Source organism: Pundamilia nyererei, unplaced genomic scaffold (genome assembly GCF_000239375.1).
Source record: "Pundamilia nyererei isolate P.nyererei 1_Seehausen unplaced genomic scaffold, PunNye1.0 scaffold00032, whole genome shotgun sequence".
Classification (NCBI taxonomy): domain Eukaryota; kingdom Metazoa; phylum Chordata; class Actinopteri; order Cichliformes; family Cichlidae; genus Pundamilia; species Pundamilia nyererei.
This window is the reverse complement of record NW_005187433.1, coordinates 2,018,425-2,039,336: the sequence shown is the minus strand read 5'-3', so window position 1 is coordinate 2,039,336 and position 20,912 is coordinate 2,018,425. Positions and strand designations below refer to the sequence as shown.

The 20,912-nt window shown below is 38.2% G+C and overlaps 1 protein-coding gene across 1 annotated transcript in view; it reads right to left on the bottom strand.

Annotated features, from left to right (window-relative positions):
* The window catches only part of grin3a (glutamate receptor, ionotropic, N-methyl-D-aspartate 3A), a 53,626-nt gene that overhangs the window by 14,977 nt on the left and 17,737 nt on the right, over positions 1-20,912 (bottom strand). Inside the window, exons 3-7 of the mRNA XM_005729230.1 lie at positions 9,635-10,304; positions 8,463-8,846; positions 7,765-7,910; positions 2,967-3,082; positions 2,086-2,237 (exon numbers count right to left, since the gene is read on the bottom strand). Of these exons, the coding sequence (XP_005729287.1) occupies positions 2,086-2,237; positions 2,967-3,082; positions 7,765-7,910; positions 8,463-8,846; positions 9,635-10,304 (1,468 nt within the window). The remainder of the gene's footprint in view (positions 1-2,085; positions 2,238-2,966; positions 3,083-7,764; positions 7,911-8,462; positions 8,847-9,634; positions 10,305-20,912) is intronic.

Sequence of the window (20,912 nt, the reverse complement as noted above, 5' to 3'; positions counted from 1 at the left end):
GAGTGGAAAAGTACGAGTTGTCATCGAGCAGAAACGGGAGCTGGAAGCATGTAAATATAATAATAACCACTGCAGCCAAGAAGAGAGCCTAACAAGCCCAGTTGTAAGTAAGCTATTAAGACTCGACTGTACACCGTGTTCGTGTTTTCCTCCGAAAACAATAAGTTCCGTTGCAGCAGCCTTTCAACGCCTCTCTCTGTCTCTCGCAAGCAAAGTTGACCCACACAACAGAGTAAATCTATTTTTCGGCTACGAGCCCGAAACGGAACCGATGTATTAGCCAGAGGTCCCTTTACTACGGTTCGGAGTCGCGGACCTTCAGTAATAGTAATAATTCACACAGCAATAGTACATTCATGTAGTTGTAAAAAGCATGATAATGTATTAAGTAATCCAAAGTATTCAGAATATGTTACTCTCATTGAGTAACGTAACAGAATACGTTACAAAATATGTTTTGGGGCATGTATTCTGTAATCTGTAATGGAATACATTTTAAAAGTAACCTTCCCAACACTGCTCATTAGAAGGCTCAGCACATGAAAACACATACTATATGCTACAGGTTTTTGGTAACACATGCTTCTAGGCTCATACCACTATATACAACAATCATTTCTAATGGTGCTGTTATATTTCACCATTTGACTGCATAAATTAGCAGAAAAAAAATCAATAAAAAAGCACATCACTTTTGTCATCTTCACTTCTTTTATCACCATTTATTTCTCGGTAATGCTAAGTTTGGCCCTCCTAATGTTAGGTAATTGAATAATATGCAATTTATTGGTATTGATTTTATTACTTCAAATGGGATCCGATTCTTTGGGGTGACGGAGAGCTGGGTAAATGCCAGAGAGCTTGGCTACTGTACCTCAGTGAAGCCAATCCATCAGATTTTTCATCTCTTCAGAATCCTTAGGCTTACTGCTGGTGGTAGTCACTCATCGGTATAAATAATTGCTACAAAAAAGTGCTGAGCAGGGCTAAAACTGGGCCAAGCTTGTCAGTAACTCATATTGCTTATATGACATGAGGGCCCTGCTGATGTTGCCCGATGTATGCAAGTGAACAACAAAGTTTAGAAATCAGTTTAGGTCATTTTAAGTTAATGATATATACTTGATATTTAAAATCATTACCAATAATATGAGAACCCTAAGTGTGCACATGATCACCGTACTGTGGTTTCTGTGAGGCAAAAATTGAAATACACACCCAGATGAAGCTAAATATCAGTTGAGCAGGTTTCTCCTCCGTAGTGTTAGGCAGACTGAGGTATGATGGTGCAAAATGAATTGTACCCGGAGCAATTTAAATGTCTGCAGCTCTAGATAGCATCTATAACACGTCTAACTGCTACACACCGGGAAATGATTCACTTAGGTGACATTGAATCTGTGGCAATGCAACGTGCCACATTGCCACAACTCCTGCTTCTGAGCTCATAAAATGGCAATTTACATTTAAGATTAAGTATTTAGTAGACGCTGTCATTCAAAGGTACAAATCACGAGTGCTTATTTAGGCGACATCCTTGTGATCGACAGACATTATGTTGCCATCCACACAGCAGCTAAGAAAATAAATACAAAGAACAAAGTACAAAAGGATCAAGCGCAGTATGCTGTGTGCAGTCTGCACTGAGCCATAGGAGCCTCTTTTATAGTGTTTGAAGTCACAGTCGGGGAGAAATATGGCCAGAAATAACTAGTATTGCATTTCTAATAAAACATATATTTCTCATACTATGAGTTACTCGAGAAAATGGCCTCTTTTGCATTGACATCTTGTAGTATAATTATTGAAGTAGACTTTATGTGTAGTGAACAAAATATGAAAGATTACTTTTCTGAGTAAGTCACTGTGTGGGGTACATAAGACTTTTCAGAGCTTTCAAATAAAGATTCCACATAAATATTTGACAGCAAAGAAACTTGAGTAAGATTTGAGTAAGACATAAAAATGAGACAAATGCGTTATATTATATTGTTCTGATTTTGAAATTGTAGAAATGATCATTTATGATATAATGAAATGATAAATACGCTCTATTTTCCCTACACTGCCTCGCTTTAATCTTACCTCAGTCACAGCGAAACTGCGCTTCCCGCAGGGAACGACCTTGTACCATTTGTCATGCAGCATGTCCATGAAGCCATCTGACTTGTACTGACTAATAAGCTCCGAGATGTTGGAAGTGAGTGGAGAGTTCTGAGGGAGGCCAATGCCATAGCCTGCCATTGGACACACACAAACACACACAGAGACTCTTTAGCGATTATTCTTCTGTCATAACGGCAAAAACACCTTTTTTCATGTCACCTTCATGCTGCTGTTGTATTCTTTCCCTGGTCTACAGCCATGGGAAAAACAAGCTGCTGAGCTGATACACTTGGAGGTCTGGATAATTTAGCTTTTTTACTTTAAAAAGTCATAATTTTTCCAAAGCAAAGCTTGATGATATAATTATATCTCTGAACGTCTTAGCAGGCCAGGAGAGTGTGACAAATTCAGCAACAGCCAATTGCAAAAGTACCTTTCCTTGGTAGGAAGCGTGCTGATTGATGTGTATTGTATCTTGAAGGCTTAAGAGTGCATTAAGTAATTAACAACACCGCTGGAATGTGGGACTACGATGGCTTGTAATGGAAGCAACCGCCACGGGAACATTTTCACAGCGGGAGGAAGAGGCTTTCTAAATGGACCACAGATTAACAGTAGACACTGGAGAGTGTAAGCTTTTGAAAGCCAAAAGATTAACCACTGTGTAAACGTTGAGTGATTGATATTGTTAAATTTAGGCTTGTTCTAAAATTGCTCATGGTCAGTTAGTCTGCAGTGACGCAGAAAGACCTCTTAAAATCAGGTGATGATTAAAACCAGAGCTGGTGGATGCTATTCACGTGTCAGAGTAGTGATAGATTTCATCTAAAATGTTCATAATTGATATGCTCGCACATTACCTTCAATTGCAAAAGGTTTTCCTACTGTTAGTGTTTTACAGTCTGCATCTATGGAGACCTCATAGTCCAACAGTGCTTTGTCCATGATGAATGCATCCAATTTCTGAGGGTCAGCCCTGTAAGCAAAACAACATACTGTAAGTACACTGCAGCTGCAAAAAGTACCCTGTGCACATTCATAACACTCCTCCAGCACAGCATAGTGATGAAATCAAACATTTGTGTTCACTCAAATTTTGCCATCATTCCTCAAGCTAAACAGTAAGAGATTATGCATATATTGTGCTGCATAATTTTGCAGACATAATAAGAATTCAAATATAATTGTAATAAATGTAATTTATATTGTGTGGGTCATTTTTAGGCAGTTGAACTTTGTAATACTACATCAAGTAAACAAACTGGCATTTGCAGTGTGATAGATGGATAATTTGCAAGACTCATCGAGTGATTCTCTCAATATCAGGAGACCAACAGCAAATCTTTTACACTATTTTAAGCCGCCTTCTGAATTTGACATGAAAAATTAATCTTCACCACCTCAGGAGACAGTAGCTTAAATGAACCTTAGCTCATTGTCTCACTCTTCGTCTGTGACTCTGAAGCTTATTTTCCCTGTGTCTGTCCTCGTGTCACTTCTCTGACTTCACAGGGTGAGTAGAAAGAATGAACTTCACCTTCAGTCATTCTGTTTTAACAGGTCCTACAAACCTTTTTTATGCTCTACCTAACTTCATGTGTAGGGCAGAGCTGAATATATAGGCCCTATGAAAACTGTTTGCATTTTTCTTCTCTGGAAATCAAAACATGCAAAGTTTAATTAACGGTAAAGCACGAAGACTGACTGCAGACATGGTGCTACTTAATGCACAATACAAACTGAAAATGAAACCGAAAACAGCGAATAAAGCATAAAAGCATGCAAGAATGAATTGTTTTTCTTTGAGCTTGTGGGCGTTTTACAAAGCCTTTTAAATGGCAGCACACCCTGAAATTATCACTGAGAATGAAATGTAAGTGATTCAACAAATATTTTTGCCTTGTTTGAACTTCATAATTCTGATGCTGGCCTTGCCTTTACTTTTTCCCCAATCCTTTCATTGGCTACCTTTCAGGAAAATTACTGCCTGCCTACAGATTTTTGCCAATTTATTTGTATTCCTCACAAGTCTGTTATATAGAGGTGAGATATTACGTCACAACACTCTGAGAGGCTTTTACAAATCAACTTTAAAATGTCTTTACTGACAGCTAGAGTCTACCGGGATACAAACGCTACAAAGACTTTTTCAAGATATACTGTGTTTTGCTTGTTATCAAGGACAGCGTTTGAAATCTTGCACTATCTTCTCCCTGCAAGCTGCCTGTTCATTATTACCGGCTGAATTATGCTGCAGCTGGCATCCTTGGTCTTTTACCACAGCATCTCATTTATGGTCAAAGCACTATCTTGACATCAGCCATCTAACAAACTAATATGATTAAATCACGATGCATTCCTTTTTACATCATCTATAAATCACATATTTGCATGAAGGGAAAACACCACTGCTGACATCAAAATGTCTGTGGTGTACTTTTATGTAAAGCCAGAGTTTCCATTACTGTGGGGTTATAGGGATAAGTCTTTGCATTATGAAGTACATTCGCAGGTTGAAATTGCTCTCTAATAAATTGTGTTCTCTGTCGTATTAGAGTAGCATTCCCTATATATCCATTAATAGGCCAGCTGTAATGGTACATGACAGCTGTCTGATGGCTTGTAATGCTTCAGCCAGTGAATTTTTTCCAAATGCTCTAATTATAAAGAAGACAGGCTGCAGTCAGTGGTGTTGATAGTTTGTTTCAGTAGCACTGGTGAGACATGGTCATTAAAGTTGAAACATTATTGAAAAAACAAAACAAAAGAATTGCCCTGATAAAAATCAGTGCTTACTGTAACCGGTGCCTAGTGTGTAGGGATGACAACTCCAAGTAGTCATCTAAATTACTGTATTTTCTCAAGCATTTCACAATGTGTGCTACATATACAGCAGCATTTTGTTTATCTGTCTTGTTTTTTGTTAATTATCCATTTGATAAATAAGAGTGTGCCCCAACAGCCTGTGTGGCACACTCTTATTTACCATTCCCATGATCACTGTCAGCGTCATCAGCATTAGGGGTGGGCTTTAATAATCGATTCATCGATTAAAATCGATTCTGGCTTGGATAACGTGATATCGATTCATTAAAATCCTGAATCGATTTTTTTTATATAAATGTATTTTGCCAAAAATTCCAGAATCTCAGATGAAACGTCACAAAATTTTGACAACCACCAAACATTTAAAACAGTAAATGAGAGCAGCTACACGGCTTCTGCACAAAGACGTAAACACAAAGCGCCGACCCGCGGATCAGAATCAGTGAGATGTCGCCTTTCTCCCCCGACGGCACGGACACGGTCGAGGCAGAAAGCCGACAGCTCGCTGATTCTGATGTTTCGGCGGGTCCGCGCTTTGTGTTTACGCCCTTGAAATCACCTTCATGTGTTTCAGTGTTTTATCTTCAGCTACTTTGACACAAAGGCCTCTGCTGTGATGCTCACACCTTTGATAAAGTCTGGAAAGTGTCAGCTACCTTTTTATAGATACAAAAATATGTAAATGTACTGATCTGAATTATAATATTTCTGACTGTCTGAGGCAAAATTTCCCAGATTCAAATCGAATCGAATTGAATCGAATCGTGGATTGAATCGATTCAGGACCTTGTGAATCTGAATCAAATCGATTATAGAAATCAGTGACGATACCCAGCCCTAATCAGCATGTTCTTATAAGATCCCTTAAAACCTGGTTTTGATTGTTAATGTTTACCTCCTTGTGAAAATACACTCAATATTCAGCTGTACTGCTTGCTCTTTGTTTGGTACACCTCTAGTACTGGGTTGGGCTCCCTTTTGCCTTTAAAATTGCCTTAATTTTTCATGGCATATATTCAACAAGGTGCTGGAAACATTGCTTAGAGATTCTCCTGGAAGCAGCCATCAGAAGATAGGAGCATGTGGTCAAACAAGCTCACAATATTCAGTTAGGCTGAGCTTTTTTATTTTGCCCAAAGTGTGCCAAGAGAAAAACAAACAAACAAACAAACAAACAAACCCCCAAAAACAACCATTACATTACACCAGCAGCCCCAACCACTGATACAAGGCAGAGTGGATCTATGCTATTCTTTATGGCAAATTCAGACCCTACCTGATGTTGCAGTAGAAATAGCAACTCATTTGAACCAGGCAATGTTTTTCCAATCATCTATCATCCAATTTTGGTGAGTCTGAGTGAACTGAAGCCTCGGTGTCCTGTTTTTAGCTGACAGGAGTGCTCCCTCCATGCTCTTCTGCATACCATAATTGCAGTAAGTGGGTAATTGAGTTATTGCTCAGTCTTGTCATAGTCTTGTCATATTCCTCTGACATCAGCATGGCATTTTCACTGGATATTTTCTCTTCGTTAGGGGGTTCATCCCTGAGATGATTCTGTGGGAAACTTCTTATACCAGCCCGTCTGGCAACAACAACCCTGCCACATTCAAAGTCACTTAGGATACCTTTCTTCCCCATTCTGATGCTTAGTTTGAACTTTACCAGGCTGACCTGACTATGTCAAAGTGCATTAAACTGCTTACGAAGTGGTCAGCATGGAGTTTAGTCTGTTTGTCAACACTAGCAAGGCATTGGAGGGGGAGGACATTACAACTATAATTTTTTTTTTTTTGCTAAACAGCAGTCTGGCATTGAAAAAAAGATAAAAATTATTTCTACATAGCACTGTGTACTTTGGAAAGTTGGTCCGTTCTTATTAGGAAGGAAAAAAGAAAAAAAAACATTGCTCACTAGAGCCGACCTCACTCTAATTACCCCTCAAATAAACATTGAAGCTGAAAAGACTACATTCCTCCACCCCACAGGCAGTACATTGAATTAATTATCAAAATATGACAAAAGATATGATCCAAAGTAAAATCCAAGAAAAGCAAGTATACTTACACTTCTATGAAAACTTTAGTGCAATTAGTGCAGTATATATTAGAGATATACTATCAGTCTGTTAGTGCACAAGTATCTTGCATATGTATATACATAATGCTTAGTCCCTAGTGAAGTAAATCCCAATGCAGAGGATTGCATTGCGGCACATTTGTATACTGTCTTGTTGCCAAGTTGTAATTTTCTAAAGATGACATTTTTGCTTTCCCTCTAATCAGCATTTTACAAGCTCAGTAAAAATAAATCTTGTTTCATCCGTTCAAATTGTGTTCCATGCAGACCTGCTGTCTTTAAAAAAAACAAACAAACCTAAAACTATATTCTGTTATGCACCATGGGTTGCTAGTTGAATGTTGAAAGGGCTGAGGATGACAGCAGTGGCAGGAAAAAGAGGAAGGTAAGATCTGAATGAGAACAGGCAGGCTTGTGGTGGGGAATGACAGCAGCAGGGATGCAATTTTCTTCTCCTTTTTTTTCAAATCTGGCTTTCATTCAGTATGCGCACACTCTTATTTTTTTATTTTTTTATTTTTTATCAAAGATGATGCAGTTTCTTTTTTTCACTTGTGCAACCAAACAGAAGTTGATTTTCAGGGGCAATGACTAGAGAAGTTACCTAACTGAGCGGATATTAGGAAAGCTGACAGCAGTACCTGGATCAGTAAAGACTGAGCATAAATCAATAAAGATTTGATTTTGGTCCTCCAAAAAAATGTATGTCTGCCTGTATGCTATATGTGGCCTGTATGCATCTTATAGCCCTACTTGAGATGATGTATGCCATCTGGCGTTGCCGGGACATTGTATCTTCTCATGTACTCGTGCATCTCGGGGAAACTCTTCTTGACGTAGTCCTCTGCACTGCTTTCTCTCACTGTAGCAAATCTGAATCCCTGAGAGGGATGGTGCAGCTGCAAGAAAGAAGAAATAAAACAAGATACCTTCAGAACTCAAATCAAGAAAGTTTGTTGCTTTACATTTTCTTTGTTTCTTTACACTAATTTGTTTCTTTTTTTTTCTTGAACATGCCGACTCTAAACATTCCTGCATTCTTGTAATTCAGTGACTTAATGAGCTGCCGAAAACCAATTAATCACCTTAATTCCCACGCGCCCCTACAAGGTTGTTTAATTAAAGAGTATATTTGCTGAGTAACAATTTTAAAACAATGAAACATCAGTGTAAGTACAAAAGCAAACAAATAACCTCTAGACATTTTAAATATTTGTTTAAATGAAATTCATTTAGAACAAAAACAACTCAGAACCAAAATGCAATTTGTTATTATGATTTAATGATATCAATATAAACACAGGAAGAAGACGTATTCATATCACACTGAATATTTCTCCTTATGTAGTCAGTGTTTCAATAAATCTGTGTGTATATTTTCCTTTGGCTCACCAATATAAAGATATGAGTGGTGACTAAAGACTTTTCTCCTATACTATACTGATTTTTACCTTTGGATCATGGATTCCCGACAACTGTTCATAAGTTTTCTCCCCAACCATTACAGCAGCCAGGTTAGCAGTATAGGTGGACAGACAGAATAGACAGAAGATGGCCCAAAGGTTCATCAGCAGACGCCCAGTCCAGCATTTTGGTGGCTTGATGGCCACTGTTCTTCCAAAGAGAATGGCATAGCACACATTAAGTGCTGAGGAGAAGGAGAACACTCGGTCACGGTTGCGTCCACGTGGCGTCATACCAAATGGACTGTGCCACTCATACAGAGTGAGGAAGATGGCGGTGACATGGAGGGAAACAAAGATGCCGAGCCACATGGACCAGTGTAGAGGCCACATAAAGGCACCGATGGGTGCGGCTGTATCACGAGTACGCACCTGGGCAGGTGGGGATACAGGATTGAAGAAAAAAAAAAGCACTGCATAAGGAATATTGCAAAACTGAAACGATGTTGTAATTATCAAAAATTACTGTTGTTCTCAATGTTTCATAAATCAGAGGAAATGTGGAGTTTTTGGAAGACATTAATTAGGACTATTATGGAAAGATCCTATCAGCCCCCCTCCCCATCCTCCCTCTCCCTTCACTACAAATAAACTCTATAATAATAAAAACTGATCACAGTGGGATGCTGCAAATTCATTATAGTACCCTTGCCTCAATTGGAGAAAATTGGTTTCACAGTCCAGTGATTGTGAAGCAAATGCTGTTTCTGACGCTGCTGTTTGTAAGAGAGATACTTCTAGTGGAATGGGAAAAAGAAAAAAATACAGATAATAGAAAATACATCCACTGTAAATAAAGCAGAACGTCTACATCTGTAGCAGCATACTAGGAAAAAGTAACAATAGTGATTACCACCATCCCTATGCCTGTCAGCTGTTGAGACTAGCTGCAGTAATTGTAATAATAAGTTCTTTCTGCAAAGCTGTATAACCCCCAGAACAGCCCCGCATATGGGATTGCACTGGAATCCAATAATGTATGGTTGGCAGTGGTAAAACATATTGATACTGACCGTCTGCATACTGAGAGGAGAGAGTTGAGGTCAGGTCAATGATACACATCAAAGAGAGATAGGTTAAAGAGTAACAGAAATTAGGAGAAGAAGTGGAGAGGAAAAGAGGAGGAAAAAAGAAGCCAGAGAGTGAAGAGCAACACTGACCAGAATTCCTAGGCTTGTGGAGAAGAAAGGTGAGGTGAAGTCAATCACCTGGCTCCTAGCTGAATTAATGCTAAAAGATGTCACTGCCAGGTGGGCAGCACCACTGAGAAGATCACCCACCAATCCTGTCCAACGACCATTCTTAAACCCCCCGTATTTCCCATCACCAACAATGTAGAGATCGAAAGTAAAGCCCATGTCCTCCCCCAGCTTCTCCAATAGATCAATGCAGTAGCCATAGCAGCATTTCTTTAGATCTGTGGGAACAGATCCATTGGTTCCTCTGAGGTTCTGGAAAAGTCCTTCCAAAACTGAAGAGTCATTGGTAAGCGGGTCCAGGCACAGCTGCCCGGCAGGACATAACCCATCCGAATCCACTTCACGGGTAAATACAAATGGGTGCTCCACCAGTGTCACTACTCGCATGTGCAACCGTGGAGGTCGGCGCCAATCGCCACCTCCTCCAGAACCTGGATGGTTTGGCCAGGCTGCTGGGTCCATCAGAATTCTCCCCCTGCGCCAGCGTCCCAGGCGGGTCCAGGTTGGCTGGCCTAAGGGATCCAGCTGGAGGGACCAGATGTAGTGATGGGCTTCTGAGATGACATTCTGGCTCTGACTGTTGCTGGATATGAAACCGCTCTGGCCCTCAAATGATGTGTTGGCTACAAATCTGAGGAGAATGAAGAGAAAGAGAAAACAAGAAGTGTCAGGGGGAAAAAAAGGAGTGAGGGACATTGTGAAGAAGCTTGGAAGAGAAAAAAGGCGAGCAGAAGGGTACACACAGTTTTACTGGACACATGCTTAATGTCAAACATCATTAAAATTTTGGGAACATTTTTTAACAATATACTTATTATGTTTGCAAAGAGTGATACCCAGTCAAAAGTCAATCAAAAATCAAACTCTGGGCTCAGTGCATACAGATGTTCAGTATAATAGCACATTTTATCCCCTGTAGACAATATTCTTACAGGAAGTCTCAAGAGAACAGGTTTATTTGATTTGTTTGTCTAAACTGAACACACGTCTATCTCTTTTGCGCACTAATACTAATGCAGTTAAATGCTAGATCTTAAAGGTTTTGTGCTTCTCTAAAAAATCAGCCCTCTTAAATGACTTAAATGAATTATATTAAAAAGTCAATATTTTCTGTGCATTCAATTCCATTTGTTGTCTTTTGTGATCAAAGACATTTGAAGTATCAAAAAGAGAGCTATAGGTAAATTTTTTATGTACATTTTTTGTGTGTGGGAGCACTGTTTGCAGGTTGGCACTATCTCCTCATGGGAAGAATGTCCTGGTTTTAAATCCACTGGCTTGATGGGGTCTTTCTGTCTAGAATTTGCACATTAACAGCATGGTTGTGTGGGTTCTCTGTCTCCAAAATCCAAATACATGGAAGTTAACAGGTATGAATGGTTGTCTGTCTCTGAGTATTAGTTCTACAACAGACTGGTAAACTGTCCACCTCTCGCCCTATGGGAGCTGGGAAAGGCTCCATCCCCACCACAACCCTGAATTGTTTGAGTGGAAGAAAATGGATGGATGGATGAGTTTGAGCATTTTTCCAAACTATTTGGGATTATAACCAATGAAAAGAAAATCAATTCGACCATATGCAATTACGCACTACTTCTGAGTGTGTATATGTGTGTATCACATGTCATTTACATACCTCTTTTCACTCACTATTTGTTCATAAACCATTTTGCGTTTAATCATTAGTTATTAATAATCCCTGGTTCTCTCCCACCGTGTGCCTTCTGTCCTGTCGCTCTCCTTCTTTGTCATTTGATTACTAGGGTTTTCTCTCTGTTATCATATGATCTTCACATTATAAAGCAGCTTGAAAGAACTGTTGTGACAATTTCACACTAAATTTCTAGGATATAGAAGGTTCAAGAAAACGTAGGTCTTATTAGACTGTAGACAACTGTATGTTCTCAAGATGCTCTGTAAGTATCATTTAGGGCGTCCTTTCAATGTTACATTTTAAAGTTCCATTCACTTCTCTTCACTTTAGTGGGTACAGTAAAATGATGCTAACTGAAACAGATGAAAGATTGTTTGGATTACAAATGAAATTAGTAAAAAAATAAATAAAAATAATTTCACTTGGTGAAAGCAGCTGAAATATTGTGGTAATCTTAAAAAACATTAACAAAAAACCCTCCAAAAGACAAGAAATAATCATCAGTCTGTCTTGTCAACACTACATGCTTTGTTTACTCACTGATCCAATCCAGCCTGATCCTGGAGAGCACAACAACACCGTGCTGACTACTTCTGACTTTGACACACATTAATAGCAGTTGTTTGAACAAATAACCAGTGTTGCATTTTTTTTTATGATCAGCTCTGCCTGGAGAGGAATCATTTCAGATCAAGTTTATGATGCTACCCTGACAGTATGTTTGATAAATATGAATATGCATGGCATATGCATATGTCTTCTTTATGACTCAGAAAGCTGAAACCCATTTTCTTTTATATCTTAAATACAACAGAGAGACTCAGAGTGCACTGAGCACAGTTCATGTTGCACAATAAAGTCAACAAAGAGAGGAGGAGAAAAAGGCATGATCAGCTCAGAAGAACTGCAGACAAAGAAATCGTATATTTTTAAATACGGGGCTGTCCGCAGGATGCACAGCTGTAAAAAAAAAAAAGTTTTCTGCTGCCTTGCTTTTTTATTCTTTATCGCCTCTATCCAGACATGTTTGGATCTCTGTTCTTGGGACTTATGGGCTTAAATGTACAATTATGTTTACTCTTGGTTAGTTCATATATCAATTTCCACTTTATTGGTGTAAAAGCAACAACAGAGAGGTGTACTATCTTGGCGGCCTTAGTGGCTGTCTATCTGTGAGTGTGTGTATGTGTGACAGCATAAGACAAACCACGGTCCAGTGATCACGCCATCTCCCTCACTGAGCCATGCTACTGGCTGTCTGAGAGTGTCAGATACCAGAACAGACACACACACTCACACCCACACACAAGAAAGACACGCACTGGATTGGATATGTTTGAATTTAAGAAAACATGCAGGCATCCAGGTAGATGCACAGCTCTTTGATATGCCTTGAGGAGGTAATGATGTACCTGAAGTGACCTTTTTCAAAATATCTCCATCGTGTCACCTTGCTCACTGAAAAATTTCCCGTCCCACCACCTTGTCAACTTCCCTTCATCTTTTACAGGTTTTTAGCCAACCTGACAACTCAAGCAAGCTGTCTGAAGGTCAGTGTTTTCACAGTAGCTTGTAGATGTTAAACTACCTGGGGAGTGTGTCTCTCTCCTGATGGCAGCCAGTGTCATGCTCTCGCAGTTTCCTGACATTGCAGAAAGTGTTCCATGCTAAATGTGAAATGTCACTTTCATACTAAAAGGTCACGTATTATAGAAGGTAATGTGTTTAGGCAAGACATCTGTATTATTTGAATATGTTTCAAGTTCAAGTCTGAATTTACTGTCAGATTAATATAGGCAAGGTGTCTCAGAAAAGTAGCTGTGAAAAGGGAAGCACAGTTTTGTAGCAAAAATCAATATAGATGTCCAAGTTAAACTGGTATCCATGTGTTTCATCCACAGAAGGACTCAGTTAAAAAAAAAAAGGGTCAGACCGCTGCAACACCAATCACGTAATCGGAACTCCAAGGATAGTTATTACAACTGGGATTGATCCTAAGTGGCTCCACTCATTATAAACTATTGAACTCTTCTAATCAGACAAGCTCAGGATAGTTAAACTGGCACACCCACAGGACTGCTCTGTCTCTGCTGACTTTGGATGTCTTTGAACACAGAATCGAGTTCAGAGACACACAAAAGCACTGGGCCACCTACACATTACTCTAAGTGGAGCTGTTCAGCCATGAAAACCATGCCATGAAGCTCTTAGGACATAATGTTTGTGCTGATGTTAATACTAGAGGAGGGTTAGAATCTGCAGTTATTGAATCAGCAGAGCTTTGGCAGATTTCACTACATGCCTCAACACTTTGCCACGCTGCTTTTTATCTGGCCTGCAACTTTGTGGCTAAATTGCTGTGGTTCTTAACTGCTTCCACTTTTGCAATTTGCAAACTTACTTGTTGCACTGGTGACAACCTATAACAGTACTGTGCTAGAATTCAGTGAGTTATTTTTTAAAAACCCATTCTCTCACAAATGTTTGTAAAGGCAGACTGGATGACTCAAATGCAGAGTCAAATGCAGGCATTGATTACATTTTTAAAAAAAGACAAACCAAAGTCCACGAGAGAAAGCAGGGAAACAGAAACATGGGGAACTAGAGAACAGTACACAAAGGAAACAGGATTACAACAAGGTACTTAGGGAGATGCTAAACAGCAGGGAACATAGCTCCAAGTCATCAGACAAATTAGACAAGGAAGTTTAAAGTAAATACAAAATACACAAGACTAAGTTTATCAAAATGAAACTGGAAAAAAACAGTTTGACTGATTACACTAAGGGGAAGGAAATACATTAAATAATGTGATCCCTAAGAAAACCAAGAATCACATTGATTATTTAAATAAAGAGCACTTTAAATTCCAAAAAACATTTAGAGATGTCAACAACTAACTACCATTTCAACACTATTGTAAACAAACTAACGTAATTAAAATACCACCATTGCCTGTTTGTCTGCCAGTTTACACTACATAATTTTAAGTTTGTTTTCAGTTTGTCCTGCCTGTTCCTACGAAAACAGCTTCAGTTTGAGAAATCATCTCCAAGCATAAATGTAGCTAAAATATTTAAACCAAGCCCCAATATACTTATCTTAAGCTCCATATTTCTCACCACTCAACTTATCATACCAAACAATTATTTGACCTTCAAAACTACTTGCTGACGTGCTGTAGTTCACTACATCTGGAGCTGCTACATTACCTCCTGTGCTCGAAATAAAAACTATGGTTGAACTTTTTATTCAACGTGACGTGATTCACTTCCACTTCATGAAAAGATAAAATGATGGTATTTGTAGCCAAAGAATGACGTCTGGGTGAATCATATATTTTCCAGACCAAGACTAACTCAGTGTCAAGGCTGCCTCGTGTTCTCGCCTCATGCATCACCCAAAAAAAATAAAAAATAAAAAAGATTTTTAACATGATATAACCACAAGGCTGTTGTTGTGTGTACATCACTGACCAAGCAAGTTAAATGAAAAGGAATGGGAGTGCACTTAAATCCATCTTATTCATTACTCTCACAACATTAATCAGCAACAATGAATGTTTTTTTAAGCAAGAAAACATTTTGCTCTTAAAAATAAAATATAGAAAAAAGGAAATGCTGCTGCCTTTGTAGCAGCATAGAAATCTCTGCCAAGAGTATTCCTCCTTGTTAAACCAATCCTCGCCTGAAGCAAACAGAAAGTGTTTCACTGACATTGGTTCAGGGAATACAAGCCTCAGAGGGGACATTTATCATATACCATTTTCTATCTTTATGGTTCATCCAGCTGGCACATGTGGGTACTAACCTTTACTTTGACGGGCATGGATCAGTTTAAAATGATTTCTATCAAGACAGATTGTCTATGGTGGGGAAAAAATAAATAAGATAACCTGTGGAAATTTGTCTCGGCACAATATCTAGTTATAAAGGACTTTTGCTCACTGAACTCTCAGAAGGGTGTATAGTGTATCTCTGTGAAAATGCACATTTATATCTTAGGTTTAGGTCTTTATCTTCATTTTTTCCCCACCTTTATCTTCTTTGGCTTTGCTATCCCGTCATGTGTGATTTTAACTTTTGCACACTGACTTTAAACCCCCTGGAAAACCCTCAATCCCAACTAGATGTGATTCGTCATAGGATAAAAGTGAAAAAACAAGTTTTCCTTTTTCAGTGAGCCCTACCTGACATCCAAATGATTTGAATGCCCAAATAAATATATAAAGAGCCACTATATCAGATTGTTTACTCAGTCAACCATCTATGGTAGGGATGTCAAACTCATTTTACACATTGAGCCACATATTCACTAATGTAATCTCAAGTGTGCCAAACCAGTGAAGCTACATGATAAACATGTACAATTACAGAAAAAGTTCTGTAGTTCATTGCCATGTACTGTAATGATAAAATATCGTTTTTGTTCATTCAAAGAAAATTTCTTTTTTTCTTGTCTTTCTGCGAATCGACTGTAAAATCATAAATGTATAAAATAGTGAAAAAAACAGCAACCTTCTGTTATTTAATTGTTTATCTATTACTAATAATAGTAATAGTGTAGTATGAATGAGGGTCATTCTTTATTGACAGGAAAAGCTGTAAAACTTGTGAAAAAGTGGTTAAAAGTTCAAAATCTGCAACTCCTTCAGTCTTTGCTGGGGAGATTCTGTCCCCTGGACCTTATGCTTGACATCCCTGGTCCCCTGAATCAGATTTAAACCTTGTCTTTGATGACTGATTGTTAAAACATTTTGGAAAAAACCCAAATATGTTTACAATATTTTTGCACAGTTCCCTCAAATGCCAGTATTTTGTTTGAAACTAATCCTATCAACTGGATTTAAGAACAAAAGTATTACAATCAGGATTTCTCCAATTGTTTTGCAACAGCAACAACAGATAAGAAAAGGCTTATTAAACTGTGGTTTCTCAACATGTTTATGTCTATATGTTGCAATACGTATCAAGCGAAACAACATTGAAAATCATAATAACTTTAAAAAAATTGAAGTGAAATAACATTGATTTATGTGCAAGTGTAACAAGCATGTATGCATGGCCTGCAGCTACTTTACTATGCAGCTTACGTTTGACTTGCCCCAGTCAAGCTTTCTACTATACCAGAGAGTGAGGTAATCTTGTTTTATATTTATGGAAATTTGCACTCCTGCAAACCACAGCTAGATTTATTATGCAAGACAGAATTACATTTGTGAAACACATGGTTGGTCCTCATCATTTATTCTCTTGCAATTAACATTAAAATTGACAGACTATTACACTACATATTACTGATAAGCTAAAGGGCAAGTGTTACTTCTTTCTTGCTTATAATATGCACCTCATGTGAGCGTTACTCATCCTTGTTTTCTAAACTATCCATAAATTGGGGACAATCCCAACTTTTTTCCCAGGACATGCATTTTTTTAAATGAAAGTATAATCTGTAGAACCATCAGATATTAAATGGCTTTGGTTTCTAAATGATGGGCAGTTGGAGTAAAGCAGGGGTGTCCAACTCCAGGCCTTGAGGGTCAGTGTGCTGCAGGTTTTAGATGTGTCCTTGATTCAACATAGCTAATTTAAATGGCTGGTGATGAACTAATCATTTGGTTCAGGTGTGTTGACCCAGGGTGATATCTAAAACCTGCAGGACACCAGCCCTTGAGGCCTGAAATTGGACACCCCTGCAGTAAAGGTTTCAATGAAACAATAAGCAAACAAGGTACTGTCCCTACACACAGCTCCCCGGGCGCTGCATTGGTGGCTGCCCACTGCTTCACTGGGTGAATGTGTTAAATGCAGAGGAGTAATTTCCCTATGGGGACTAACACATGCAGACTAACACATGCACATTATTATTATATTATAAAAGTGTTTCATCAGGCTCTAGCAGATACAAAATGTAACATATTATGTGCAATAGAAAACATTTGATTTTTACAATTCCTTACATGTAACAGATTTGAGCATTTTTCTAGAAAACTACTTTTTTTTGCCAGCTGATTGCAGTACAGTTTGCAGAACTTCCCGCACAAACACTCCATCGCTTTGTGATGCTATGCAGTATACTCTCTTTTAGGCAATTCATTTCTCATAATACAAAGTGGTCTGCCTTGAAAGAATTTTCCCACTGGACCAAATGAATGAGTCACAAAAAGTCCAGCTTTTAGAGTGCTCGTGCGAATGGAACACAGTGATAAATAGAAAAAAGAAAAGAAAAAAGATCTCGGATGTAAATGTCAGAATGAAGGGTTTATGCACAGCCCGATCCTTTACTGATCTTTCTTGGTTCAAAGCCCAATGAAGAGAGATGGAAATTAAAGCAAAACTGAATATATGAACTGCAGTCAAACAGAATATTCAGCAGTAACTATAAATCATATTTATGATGTAGATGAATTAATTATATAAACTCTCATAATGTAATATTAATCTTTATGTATCTCAAAAGTATGTCAGTCTATTTAGTCTGCATATTATATTCAATATTTTTGAATTTGATACAACTAAATTTGAATTTGAGACAATTAAATTTTACCTGGTAGAAATAAACTGCAAGATTTCCTGAGAACCATTCTCACTTGAAAATGGACTAAATCCAACTTCCATACGATCAGGTATTTTACCCACCAGCCACGCATTACAGCATGACTGGCTGATTAGTTCTCTATCCCTGGAGCAATTTCAGTGAACAGCTGCCTGTCTACAGTTGTGTGAAAAAAAATAAGTAAAGCCCATGAAAAGCGTTGACTTTTTCAATACATTTAAACAAGCAAACACTCAATCCTCTTTGAAACAGCGCCTGCAGATAAATGTGATATACTCAAATCAGTGATACATAAAATTCTAATTTTCCAGTCCATCCAGCTTCTGAACTGCATATCCAGATCAGGGTCAAGGTGGGGCTTGAGCCTAAAACCCAGCTGACATGGGGAAGACGATGGGGTGGAGGGTAACCTGATAATCTAAACACACCTATGGCCAATTTAGAATTCGTGTTGGGATGTATTACACATTGCCCTTTTACTCGAATGCTCCACATAGAACATTTTTTTTTACACTACCTACTTACATTTGTATGACTCCATAACATGGTGAGAAATGAGTTGTGGGATAATTGTTAGTTAATATTATAGGCTCCAGTCCTGCACACTGACACGAGTTAGTATTCTAGTGTGTCATGAACTGCGGAGTATGCCGATGATATATTGTGGAGTTGGAGGACCCAGATGGAGGCTAACTAGAGTAAACGAAAGCGAGCCATTTATTTATATTGGTAGTCATGGTACAAAAACGCAGTCTCTTAGAATTTTTGTTTCTATTTTCAACATGTCAAAAGCAGACTTCAAACTATATGCCAGTTTTTAATCCTACAGTACAGTTATGTGGATTTTTTTGATAAAATTAGGATTAAGAATTCTAACTAAGCGATTAGTATCTTATTAGGAAGTGACATAGGGAACATGTCCTATTTCAAAAAGTGTGACATCTGGGGTCTGCTGTTCTCTTTGTAGCTAATTAAGCCATCATTGCAGGACCTAAACAGCTGTTTTGGGTTTTGAAAAATGAAACTACAACTTCCATAATCAGCATAAACTGATTGTGGAAGTTTTTAGCTATCAGACAACAAGATAGCAGGATGATACTGATTAATGAGTACCATGTACACAGCTACCTCCTATTACTTTCAATTTATATTCCTCAAATTCCTTCCATTTTATGCAGTATTTACAGCCCCTGTGTAAGTCTCACGTCCGCTCTGCTAGTTTTATTATTTTTTATTATATTTATTATAAGGAAACATCTGGGTAAATATTTTAAAAAGTTATTCGTGATTTGGTCTTGACCTTGTGACCTGTGAAAGTGTGGCTATGATGCTAACTAAGCTGTTTCATTGTTTCACAGATTAGCTAGACCTTGTATTTCTGACTTCCTTTTTAAATGATTTATGTGCCTTTTTAAAGTGTAGCATCACAAAAATCCTTTTTATACAAAACATAGTCATTCCCAGTTTGCGTAAATCTGCATTTCATATGTTATTCTGATGTTTTTGTCATTACTTTTCTATACAGTAAGCATATTACTCTTACCTTTTACCTTATTCAGCTAGAATAAGGTAAAACTGCTTATGGAGGCCCTTATTTGCTATGAATTCTAGATGTTTCCCATCATGCTAAAAATATCTATGCACCACACATGCCCTGGGTTAGCATAAAGCTGGTTATTTCGATAGTGTCCCAGCCGCAAGTCCCATGACACTACAGATGTCTGGTGGCAAACACCTCTATATGTCACCTGCTTTCTCCCATTGAGAGAGGTTGATGGCATTCCCAGCAACACTGCTGCAACCAGGTCCATAATAATCATGAAACAGATGCCCTGAAGAGTTCAGTGTTCAACTGAGAACAGCTACAATCTTTCCGTTGCTCATCTGTCACATGGTCTTTGGCTTCAACACTGCTGAGGTGACAACTGCTCCCTTAAGGTCAACTCATCCACCAAGCACCTGTTATTCAGACAACAAAATTCTCACTGAATCTGAAATGTATGAAATGAGTGAAAATGACCACAATCTTCACTCTAAAAAGCCGCTGGGTATGAATGGTGTAAACCATGGGGGAAATATGTTCCCGCAGATTTGTAATAGACATTTGGAGAAATAACTAGAGAGTAAAAGTAAATACACTTTAATTATTTTGAAAATGGAGAGATATTTGTTTGACTAGCTGCTCGCTGTAAGAAAAGGGTCAAAAAGAGACATTACTGTGTATTTAGGAGGCTGAATGTAAAGAGATGCAGCACTTGTGCATTGTTCTTGTAGATTACTAAAGATCTAAGAAACATTTAAATATCCCATTAGATACTACATTGCTATCAGCTCAATTTTAGTAATGTAATGCAGTTAAAGAACTACAAAACAGATTCTTTCTTTTTGTTTTGTTTGTTTGTTTTTGTGGATTCCAGTATCTACTTAACTTAGTGATTAGCTGCAATTATGTCATTTTACTCTCATAGTTGAAGTCATAGCTTAATGGATTGATTCCCAGTCAGTGTTGGGAAGGTTACTTTTAAAATGTATTCCACTACAGATTACAGAATAGATGCCCCAAAATGTATTTTGTAACTTGTTACGTTACTCAATGAGAGTAATGTATTCTGAATACTTTGGATTACTTAATATATTATCAGCAGTTTTACAACTACGTGAATGTACTTTTGCTGTGTGATTTATTACTATTACTGAGGGATACCCACCATACCAATACCAACTAGATTTTTAAATCTTAATATAAAATGAGTAACAGTAGGGTGGACATTAGGTAAGGCTGCACTTTTTGCAGTGATCTCCTAAAACTATTCCGTGCAAAACAGGTCCACGGTACCGTAGTAAAGAGACCTCTGGCTAATACGTCAGTTCCGTGTCGGGCTCGTAGCCGAAAACTAGCTTTACTTTGTTGTCTGGGTCAACTTTGCTAGCGAGAGACAGAGAGAGGTGTTGAAAGGCTGCTCCAACAGAACTTATTGTTTCGGAGGAAAACACGAACACAGTGTACAGTCGAGTCTTAATAGCTTACTT